Source organism: Crassostrea angulata, chromosome 5, assembly GCF_025612915.1.
Source record: "Crassostrea angulata isolate pt1a10 chromosome 5, ASM2561291v2, whole genome shotgun sequence".
NCBI classification, from domain to species: Eukaryota; Metazoa; Mollusca; class Bivalvia; order Ostreida; family Ostreidae; genus Magallana; species Magallana angulata.
The window spans coordinates 270,090-281,864 of NC_069115.1; the positions used below are offsets into that span (position 1 = coordinate 270,090).

Genomic DNA, 11,775 nt, shown 5'->3' on the forward strand with positions numbered 1-11,775 from the left:
TTAAATATTTTTGTTATACCGTATATCTGGGTTTTTTGCGTGTCAAAAAATTTGTGAAAATAGGGAAAATGTGTAGGTTTTATTTCTGTCAGTTATTTTTGCTATTTAAAAGTGTCTAATAGCAAACAAAACCATATGATTAATATTTCTGCGTGTTGAATAATTTGCGATGTAAAAGTGATCGCCAAAAAAGACATTATTCTCCAATATATCACGTACGTCATCAGTAAATTATCAGATCAGAAAGACATATTTGTCTCGTACTGATCATGAAAATAAAACTTCAAACCGTAAAACGTTTTAAAACCATGTCGATTTCACGAGTTAGTTCCAGTCAAAACGATGTGTATTGCCTCAAATGTTTGTTTTTAAACGGCCTCGGCTTTTATATTTCAAAACAACATTCCTCGACCTCAGAGGTTATTCTGCAACATTCACAAAAATTCGTACTAAATTTCTTAATAATACCATCACGAAACTGACTGGTTATATAGTTATTCGATTGTCCTTTACGGGTCATGTTGATTGATCGTAGTTTTGTGCGATTGATTGTGACGTCATTTAAAAAGCTAATACGTTTAAATTATTTGATTTTGCCAATGAAATTGTGCGTCACAACTATTTTATTAAAAGTTATTCACAGCTGAATACAGATATATCATTTACCTTGTGAGATTTTTAGGATCACCTTTATAAAGTCAACAGTGAAGTAGTCAATGTCCAGGTGAACAAATCTGTATCTATCCTGCTCGTTTATTGCCACCAGTTTCCCAATGTAGATTACCTCTATCGATACAATTGCTATAAAACTCCCCGAGTGGCCATATCCATTTAAAAAAACTCGTTTTGTTTTGCATCCCACCATTGCAGCAACAGTCTTTTTAATTTTTCTTCTCTTTTTCTTATTGAAATGTGATAAATCTCCCAGCACGTGAAAATACACATGTTTGAAACCGTCTTCTGAAAATTAATATGCACACTCTTCAAAACAACAGTATATTTACAGATCAAACTTTTGTGTAAAGTTGTATACTGAAGGTCTGTGTAAAACATTGTGGATCAAATCAAACAATTATATTATGAACAATTGAATTCTATATAATAGTATACAAACTAAGACAAAATAGTATGATTTACTGTACCCGGTTGTATCTCGTAAAACCCTAAGGCTTTCTGTCCTTTCGCATATTCTACACACTTGTCTTCGAGTTCTTTACACTCTGTCCTTCTAAGTAAAAACTGCATAAACGTCACATCTAACTGGGTAAAGAGTTTTTCGGAATCAAGGATCCTAAAACAATCTCTTGCAGATCTTGCTTCATTCATGGATTTAATGTTTTTAACTTTCTTTGAACCTAAATTAAACAACACAATGATAATGATAATAGTAATTCCATAGAAATGATTTTAACAGCAAATAAAAAAAAATAAAAAAAATTGTGGAAGCATTACTTTGAATGAGGTCTCTCAATTTTTGAAATTTTTCCTTCGGAAAGTTGTCTGCTAAATCATCAAAAAGAATGGCAAATTTTATTCCCGCTCCCTCGTCATCAAAAATCTCGTTCAGGCTACCTTAATAGATACACATTAAATACAATACACATGATGCTGTAGATATCATGTTTCATGGCATTGACTATATAAAGCTAAGGCATTAACCCCACAAGCAAATTCCAATATTGTTTTCGGTTATAAAAAGTTATCAAAAAATTTAAATGCCTTCTATCTACAAATTGACTATAATTGCCATTCTGAAAACTATTTTTCTTTTGAATTTGTTGATTGATGTTGTTATATTAAAGGGACGTGGTGACGCATAAACACATGATTCAGCAAAAATCGGATTTTCACACGACTTTCATATATTTTATATATCATATGAAAAGATAAACTTTTGCAAAAATTACGGTGTTCATTAGTAAATAAATCAAATTAAAAAGAGAAAAATGGAATTACGCGTTGGGACACGCATAAATATTGAGTTTTCCTTCCGCATCATAGCCACGCAAGCGCAGGGGAATGTAAATACTGCAGCGTGACGTACATCATGAGCCAGAAACTTCTCATTGAAACATGATGTCTTCAAGAATTATATATTTATTTAGATGCATTCTCTATAAATGCATATTTCTTACCAAATTCATTGAATAGCTTCAAATTCAATTTCTTTTTTCAGTGTGTCAATCTCATTGTAACTATGTTTAGACAAATTGCAATCACTTGACACTAATGTCCAAAACAACTCGGTTTGTTTACACGTGCAGTTTCCGGATGAGTTTTAATGGCCTGTAAATTAAGAGGTGATGACTTATGATGCGCGAAACTTTCCGTATGATTAAATCTTGAGTAGCTCTTTTCATTTCCGTTGTCATAATCAAAAAGTAAAACATCTATTTTGAGTCACCAATGCCACTTTAAACATTTAAAGATGTTATTTCAATCTTACCATTATGTATTTCATCTGATAAGATATTCTCCGATTTCATGGAACCAGGCACCAGATTCGATAAATCTTTTAAAAAAAATCTTTAAAATGGATAAATAAGGAAAAAAAATATGTTTCAAAAATCATAGAATTTTTTACATACAAGTACAAATTTTCTTCGTTGTATCCTGTAAAAAGGTTTATCTGTGCAAATTTTGAGATTATTATTATCTGTATGCATTACGTTCTGGTTCGGTATTCGCTCAAATTAACTTTTTTACCTCGAGCTTTACAGTTTACCACCACCTTCCTTTTACAAAGAATAAAATTACTGTTAATATATATATATATATATATATATATATATATATATATATATATATATATATATATATATGTGTGTGTGTGTGTGTGTGTGTGTGTGTGTGTGTGTGTGTGTGTGTTTCGTTTCCACACGGTCCTTTGTCTGCACTATAAATTCTGTGAAATATGATACCGATAGGACTTTTCTATTTGCACTTCCTTCTAATTACAAAAACTATGTCATAATTATGAAACAATAATTGGGATAATGCAAAGGAACATTTCTACGTTAAATGCTTTGTAATAAGACGTTATCTTAGTGATTAGATTATTACAGAAGTTAATATAACATTGATGTATATTGAATGCGCTTCAGTTATGTCTTTGTCTTTTACAATAATAGATAAATAATATATGTGTGTATAAAAAATAAAATATACCTCGTATATCTTGTATTGTCTTTTCACAGGTACCGATGAAATTTTCTATCTTTATTTGGAAGGTGAAGTTTTCTAATTGTTCTCTCTGTTTGACGACCAGCACAGGGTGAGGGAACGAACATGAGGATCCTTTAAATTCATCAGCATTGACATTAATCGGTTGAAATCTGTCACTGTTTTTTTCTCTTTTTCTCCACTGAACAAAGAAAGGCTCTGGGATCGATTTGATTGTCACCGTAAACCACTGTGTTCCATCTTCCGTCTCGTCAAATTTATCAAAGATAACTTCAGGAAAATCTGTTGAAATAAAATTTCTCTTTTATCTGTAAGCAGAAAGGTCTTTTTTGTTTCGGTATCATACTGAATATGTGCCTGATATGTATTACACGAAAAATGTATTGATTAATAATTCTCTGAACTACATATCTTAAAAAATAATTGAGTAAATAATGGACATACTTAATTCAATGGCATCACTAACAGTCGACCCCACGGCGTTAGTAGCTGTAAGTTTGTACGATCCAGCATCATAACGAGTGACATTGTTGATAGTTAAACATGGGGAATCGACGCTCACTTTTGAGAACTTTCCACCCGATCCTTGTTTATCTATTTCTTTATCATTTACTGTCCAGAACAGTTCAGAAATTGGATGACAGATGTCATAAAGATAAACTTTTGCAATCAATTTTACTGATCGACTTTCGAAACATGTTTCATGACTGCATGCTATGTTTGGGGGATCTGCAATAAAACAATATTGTATACAAAGCCATGAGCAAGAGAAATGAATTGAAACGTAAAAGATTACATAACATGTGAAAACATACTTCCTGTGACGTTTAGGTACACCGTGTTACTGACACAGTCTCCAATTGTATTCCACACCAAAAGTCGATAATGACGAATGTCGTCAAAAGTCGTATTTCGTATCACAAGTGACGGGTCTAGTAAACAGGGATCAGTTGCGTGATATTTAAGTTTATCGATGCCGATGCAATGAAACACATTACCATCAACACTACTTTGCCATTCATATTTATTGAGTGGTAGAGCTGATGAAACTTCGGACCTAATTTGTGCTGTAGATCCAAGGTAGACTTTCGATTCTGTTGAAATTGTAGCTTTAGGGATGTCTGGAAAAAAAAATAAACTGTAAAATATTCCTAATTTTCTTATGCAACTTTTAATTCATTTATGAATAGGAAATACAAGTTTTTTTTATAGAGTACAAGATGCCCATGGGTCACATTGCTCACCTGAGCAACAATAGACATCATACAATTAGCTTTACGGAGTCATATATACAAATAAAATATGAACAATGTAGTCCAACAGATCCTGTATTTAAAAAAAATCATTTTCCCCTGGATATTTTGTTTATCATTGATCCCTTTTTGTCACAGTATAGTCATTTCACATTTGAGCATAACAGTTCTCAAGAAGATCTAAATCAAATGGGATATAAACCTACATCAAACTTGTATAGCCCAAGAATTGTCCAGAGGCCAAAATCTGTTAGACCATGTGTCCTTTTATTCAGCTTGCACACTCAAGTAACCTTTACAAGACAAAGAGCTAGCTCCCTTAGGGGGAGATAATGTATATTGTGTATACATATGAGATAATACACGATGTTTCAATTATACGGGAAATGGTTTTTTTTTTTCGATTCTTAATTTTTTTTATAAAAATATTCATGATAATATAAAATACCTCCAATGACGTGTAGAAAAATAGCATTGCTTTCTATTTTTCGTTTGTTTCCATTTGATTCGCTGGCGAGGACTGCTTGGTATTCTCCCTGGTCGTCTTTACTCACGGAATGAATCACAAGTTTGGTTCTAGTACTATCACTGTACTTTTCTTTACTGATGTCAATCTGATTTATGACACTTCCTCTTACTCTCTGCCAGCTGATTGACCAATGAGATACATGTATTTCTGTATGCTTTAAATCTGCCTCAAAACATGTTTTCTCTCCCCATACTACTCTATCTGCGCCCGTTATTGAAATTTCTGGTTCATCTGTTACAAAAATGCAACAAACTTTTAGACAATGCTACCATGTAAAACCATTTTGCATTGAGCTTTGTTTTAGGGTGGTTTTTTGTGTGTTTTTTAAAGTCCTTATACTAACCTTTTATTCTTTCTTCTTTTAATTGATTCAACGTTGCTTCCAAAAATAACTTATATTTTTGAAGATCTCCGAACCCAAAATCAGTTCTTTCTATATCCGCCAGCTTTTGTTCGTAATTAACATTGCTTCCCATTGAGTTCATGAATGTTTGAATTCTCTGAATAACTGATTTTAATTCGTTCCAATGAACCTGAAACTTGGCGTCAGGAATTCCCGCGGAGTTGGCATGCGCAAACACGTTTCTCATCAATCTGAGACGCTCGATGTCATCCCCTAACCGCATATGTGAAGAAGATGGAACCTTGCCCCATCCTCTTGTCGGGTTCAGTGATGCCAGGTTCAGTGATACAGAGCAAAGATTTCTTATTAAAGTGTACAGCAAAGTCACATCAAAGTCGTTGTAGTCTGGTTGACCAGGTGGTGGAATGAAACAAATATTTTCTTGTTCTTTCCTAAGGTAATCTTTTCTTTTCGTTAGTGAAGAGTTAATTCTGTTAAAAAGATCTGCGGGTTTTATCTGATTATCTAAAATGTCTTTTAAAGGCAGCTTGATTAAATCCACACAAGCTATCGATATCCACATGAAGTTTTGCTGGTCTTTCGAAAGGGTTTTAGAGGCCATTCTTTGGTTATTTGCATATGCAGCTTTTTATCATCTATAAAACAAAACTGAACAATGAATATCCCTTTCTTTCTATATTTAGAAAACATAATTACAAGATTTAAAAAACTGCCATGCACCACTTTATGTAAAAAATGTATTTTTTAAGAATATGTGGACTTTTATCAATAAAGAATTAATTTCAACAGACCAAGATAAAAATAAGAGTTTTTTTTCAAATATTTTTGAGACATTTACTTTAACTCCCTTGAGAAAGAAGAATAACTTTAGAAATTTCCCAAAGTAAACCATGATTCTGTTTATAAACGTGAACATTTTGTAAGCATTGAAATCATAAGATCATTCCTGGTAAGCTCACAAACTTGTGTACATCCAGTGATCTGGAGCAACCATAAACTCATTTCACGCGTCTCCTTGCTCATATACATGTAAAAGTTTTTATTAAACATGTTTACAAAGGAACGGAAAACAATCTCCGAGTTTAGGCTTGCGCCAAGTACTCCAACCAACGAAAAAGTTAAGTACCTTCATAAACAAGATATTAATATTGTTTTTATATTACTTTGCTCGATAATTAGTTGAGGTTTCTTCAATGTTTATGCCAATTTTCACCACTTTCGTCAATAAGAAAGGGATATATTTGTGTTTTCTCAATAATTTTCGAACAACCCTTGTACGGAAAACCGGTAACAATTAAAAATCAAGAGGCCAAGGACACGCATTGCTCACCGGAACAAAAATAGCCATGACTGATCAGAAAAGACTGTCTTTCGAGTATCAAATAAAAAATATCAAGACAACCTTATCAAGTAAATCTTGTTTCTAAAGATTTTTCAAAACTTCCCAACATATTAAAACATTGAGCTTCTTAAGATGTTTCAGTTTTGAAGAATACATTTTTTAATAGTTGTTCTCTATTTATTCCAACGTAAAAAAAATCCACCCCCATCCTCCCTCATTATATTAAAACAAACTTGATTTTTCTGTATATTCCAATGTAAAAATTCACCCCCACCCCTGTTGTGGCCCCGCCCTTAGTACTCCCTGGGACCATGATTTGAACAAACGTGAATCTACATTAGGATGTTTCCACACACATTTGAGTTTTTCTGCCCTAATAGTTTTTTAGAAAATTTTTAAAGAGTTTCTCATATATACCCATGTAGAAATGTATGCCCCCATTGTGGCTTTACCTAACCTCCAGGGACCATGATTTAAACAAAATTCAATCTACATAACCTGATGATGTCTCTACACAAATTACAGATTTTCTGGCCAACTGGTGTTGGAGAAGATTTTTCTCTATTATTCCTTTGTAAAAAAAATTAACCCCACCCCTATCCCCCATTGTAGCCCTATCCTCCCCCCCCCCCCCCAGAGATCACGATTTGTAACTGTAATCTTCACTACCTACATGTAATAGTGCTTTCATATAAGTTCCAGACTTTCTAGCAAAATGATTTCTCAGGGAAGTGAAATATATCGAATTACTCTTATATAGTGAAAAATAAGTAGAGGTATAATGATCGCAAAATGGATTTTGAGAAGATTTTCACAATTTTTTTCCCCATATATTCCGATGTAAAAACTCGACCCCCATTGTGGCCCCATTCTTTCTCCGGGGATCATGCATGGTGTAAATAAGTATGAATCTACACTACCTGAGAATGCTTTCATACAGCTTTCAGAATTTCTTGCCTAATATTTAATGAAAAGAATTTTTGAAGGTCACAACAAATTTTAAGTTTACTATAACTATAGCGCCAACGACGACAGCAGACAACGGATATTTTTTTCTATTAATAATAAACGCGTACTAAAGCCTTCAGCTCAGGTGAGCTAAGAAGAAAAATTAAAGATGGCCGATGAGAGAATGAATTATGCTGATCTATTTCAAAACGAAAGTAGATTCTTTTTCTTTAATATTTTAAACATACGTCGTCCATATAATTATATATATTTTCTTTTAACCACAGTAAACTTTCACAGATCGTCAACTGATCGATTAACGACTCGACCTCTTTAGCCTTTACGACTATAGGAAAAGTATCATATCAAAGTCCACAACCCACCTTTGTATTAAACACTGAAAACAACTAGGGTAGCCTATGGTCTATTGAGGCTGGACTTCATTATTTCCAACAATTATAATCTAACTTTACAACAAAGGTGACATCCATTTTCGTCTAACTTGAACCCAAAATGAATCAGGAGCGACTCCATCTTGTAAAAACAAATATTATTTTCCGACCACTGCCAAAAGCCTGAGAAATTCTGATTGGCTTCGAACAACAATAGGTATATAGCTAAATTAGAATCCGAATTCGAAGTAAAGCCGGAAACGGAGGAAAACTATTTCTAATACCATACATATATAATTTCAGGAAGTTCCTCTCATCAAGTTAAATCGAAGTTGAAATTTCAATTTCCACGTACCCGGCCAATATTGTGATTTTTACACCTGAGTGATGTACGGTTTGAGGGAATAAAAATGACGTGATGATAACGAACAGTGTTCAAATCAAAAGTCCAAAGGAAAGAATATTAAAGAGAAGCAGAGTAAACACGGACCTCTACAAAGGACTGCGAACGATAGCATTGTCTAGCCGCCTAACTAAAAGTCATTTTTTGAAAGTTGTCTAATTGAAGTTATTTATTATAATAATGTAAACATTAATGTATATTTTCATTAAATATAAATGATTTGGTCAAATAAAGCGAGATAACTTTGTATTTTGGGTTAAAATAGCTCATTTCATAATAGAAAATAACGGAAAACGGAAATGTTTTTTAAAACATCCCCCCCCCCCCCCCGTGAAACAAAAATTCCTTTTGAGGGGTTTTAATTATTGTTATTTAGCATATTTTTACCAAAGGGTTTGTTGTTTCACGGGGGGGGGGGGGGGGGGGGGGGGGACATACATGTATGTCTACAGACCGAAATACATTCCAAAAAAAGAATTTTGCTTTGTAAATTTTCGAAAACTTATTAACAGATATGAATTAAAATGAAATTTTACTTTAATATATATCGTAAATATGTTATCATTAAGTTTTTATGCACATATTGGCCGCTAAATAAAATTTTCCTCACTCATAGAGACCGATTTCAATGAAATTTTTTTTAGACCCCGCATTAGCAAAACTTTTGTTTAAAAATAAATAATTTTATTACAAATTTTGTTTTCATATAAATTGATTAGGATTTGATTATACTTTTTAGTAGAAAACTTAGTTTTTGAATATCTGACAGAAATTCAGAAATATTTGGATGTAAAATGTAGGCGGGAAACGGGCGTTAGCGTTCGCAGTTCTTTAGCGGCAGGATCAGGTGCCACGGAGGAGTGAGCATCCTCTGATCATTCGGGACATGAAGGTAGCGACATTGCTACATTTTTCTGCAATGATCGCTACCTTCATAACTCGCATTAATCATCAAAGAAAACATTTTATTGTTTGTATTAACATCTTCGTTTTAACTAATTAATAAATTGATTAAGAGAAGTAAGTAAAATTCACTAAATTATTGTTAATGTACATAAGTAGGTTAGCTAAGAGAACCAGCCAAAGCGTCTCCTGTGAGACTTTGAGTCTGACATCATCATGATTATTTCGTGCAGTCCGTGACATTTCATAGGTCGCTGTAGGTTTAGACCAATCGAAAGACAGGGCGTGTCAATTTCAGACCAGGGCTGCGTTTAAGACCGTAACGGCTAGCCTAGCCGCTAGGTCGTAGATATCTAAGTGTATTGAACAGACCGCTAGGTTAGTCGATAGGTCTCCTGATTTGCAGTTAGATATAGTTAACTAAAGACTATATACGTCGACATAATTCGTTAATTTCAAGCGGAAATATACATGTTAAAATTCATTATAGCTAAAAGGATGAACAAATGATCACTAAATAAATAGATTTCTTGTTTGTTACAAAGTGGTAACTAAGATGGCCATCTTGAATTTGATGCTTAGCATAAAATATTTAGGCTATGAATATTTACGTAGCGGCTAGGCTAGCTTATCGTTCAACTACGTAACCCTACGTGGCAGCTATGTAGCCCTGTTAATTTTTTCTCAGTTTCAGCCGCTGTAGATTTCGACCAATCGACAAACGGGGCGTGTAGATTTCAGTCTGGCTGTTTCTATAGAGCTATGAATTAACTGTAAGTTTTCGTAAGAAATAGAGGGAATAAACCTTGGTAGATTTCAATATATACAAATGAATACAAAAACAGGCAAGGATCACAATACATGTGTATGTAATAAAAGTTTTTTTAAAAGTGGAAATACAGTTGATTTTACAGGTTTTTAAGAAAGAGAAGACAAAGAACTTTCTTAATCAATATTGACAATGTTTTTAGTTTTTCTATATCATATACATGTAAGTATTCATCAGCTCATTAAACTTAAGGTTTAAATATTTGGATGTTCATTGTGTCTCTTGGACAAAAACATTTTTCTACTTTGCAAAAGGCATACATTATAAAAGATAATGGACATTATCCCCAATACTATTACAATCACACATTGTACATTTTCTCAATGTCTTGTCAATATTATTCAATCTACCTGTTTCTACTGGAAATCGATGGTTCCAGGTTCGTAATTTTGTAAATTAAACGTGATCTGTAGATCTCTAATTAAAATCAACAAATAATTTTCTAAATTAAAGTATGTTTTGGTTAAGTTCTATAATAAAGTACATGTATATTGGGTTAATGACTTTGTCAAACTATTATCCTATGACGCTTGTATTGTCACTATAATAAAAAAAAAAATTATACTACTTCTAGTCACTATCTGACTATTCGACTTGTAAACCCGCTCCTGTACGACTTGAATAAACTTACTCAAGTATCTAAGTTTAAGTGGCGTCTCCGGGAAATGTTTCATCTTTAATAAAAATATGTATGCTGGTATTAAATCAAAAATTAGGGAGAACGGTAGATCATCTGAAATTTTCAATTGTAATGCCAGGGTCCGTCAAGGGGAAACTTTATCTTCCTTTTCACTTTATATTAATAACCTAGACAGGTATCTTATTGAAAAGAGAATTAGTGGTTAAGAGAAAATTTCCAAAGATATTGAAGATGATTTTAGTATTTTTATGAAACTGTTTAAATTTTGTATGTAGACGATAGCTTTGCGGGTTTTTGCGACATTTTGTACTTAATTGATGAATGGTACGATTTTTAATAAAATCATGGTACCATTTTGGAGGTGATATCATATAAAAAGAAATCTCAAAACCATGATTACTGTCCAATCGATGAGCAACGCATGATTTATTAAGATACATGTATTGTAAAACAGTATTGCGAACTTCATGTAAATCCTTCAGTGAATATATATGTACGAACAGTTTCTTTGTTCAAATATGAAATAAAATAAAAGATTTACCGCAAATAATTTGAACAAATTGGTATTTTCCCTTTTTTATCAAGGGAAGATAACTCTTCAAACAAGATGACCGGCTTCTTGCATGTTATCAGTTCATTTCACTTTCATTGTTATTTTACAGTACATGCTAACTAGTTTAAAATGATTCAAAATTGTGAAATATTCCTTCATTATACATTAAATCCCTTGATGAAAGGGTATTTTTTCTTCTGCACAAACAATAACTGTTCCCTACATTCATCTTTTCCTTATCATGGGAGATAATGATTTGTTTATAATTTTGATTGACTGAACCTTAAGCTTAACACAATATACACGGAAGCTTCTTTTCAATGTAGTCATATCTTTATACGTTTAATAAAGTAACTGGAAATTACCTTTTCTAAAACTGTTCTATTTCAAAAATTAATTCTGGAACGGTGTTTAGCCCTATAAAGCGAATACAGGT

The 11,775-nt window shown here is 32.8% G+C and overlaps 1 protein-coding gene across 1 annotated transcript; it reads right to left on the minus strand.

Annotated features, from left to right (window-relative positions):
* Positions 1-420: 420 nt before the first annotated feature.
* Positions 421-8,363, minus strand: LOC128183596 (uncharacterized). The gene is made up of 10 exons (XM_052852698.1): positions 8,003-8,363; positions 5,309-5,964; positions 4,882-5,196; positions 3,999-4,304; positions 3,628-3,912; positions 3,169-3,465; positions 1,453-1,572; positions 1,143-1,355; positions 667-960; positions 421-425 (listed from the first exon to the last, which is right to left on the minus strand). Exons 2-10 carry the CDS (start codon positions 5,928-5,930, stop codon positions 421-423), a joined length of 2,457 nt encoding a protein of 818 aa, XP_052708658.1. The 5' UTR covers positions 5,931-5,964; positions 8,003-8,363.
* Positions 8,364-11,775: the final 3,412 nt, after the last annotated feature.

Bases quoted from the DNA above. Each gene is read 5' to 3' on its own strand.
- LOC128183596 (XM_052852698.1), bottom strand. From the start codon at position 5,930: ATGGCCTCTAAAACCCTTTCGAAAGACCAGCAAAACTTCATGTGGATA. The intron at 4,305-4,881 runs TTTTATATTATC...TTTTTTTTCCAG, and splicing joins TCTACACGTCATTGGAGGTA to ACATCCCTAAAGCTACAATT. The intron at 961-1,142 runs GTACAGTAAATC...ATTAATTTTCAG, and splicing joins GTTTTACGAGATACAACCGG to AAGACGGTTTCAAACATGTG.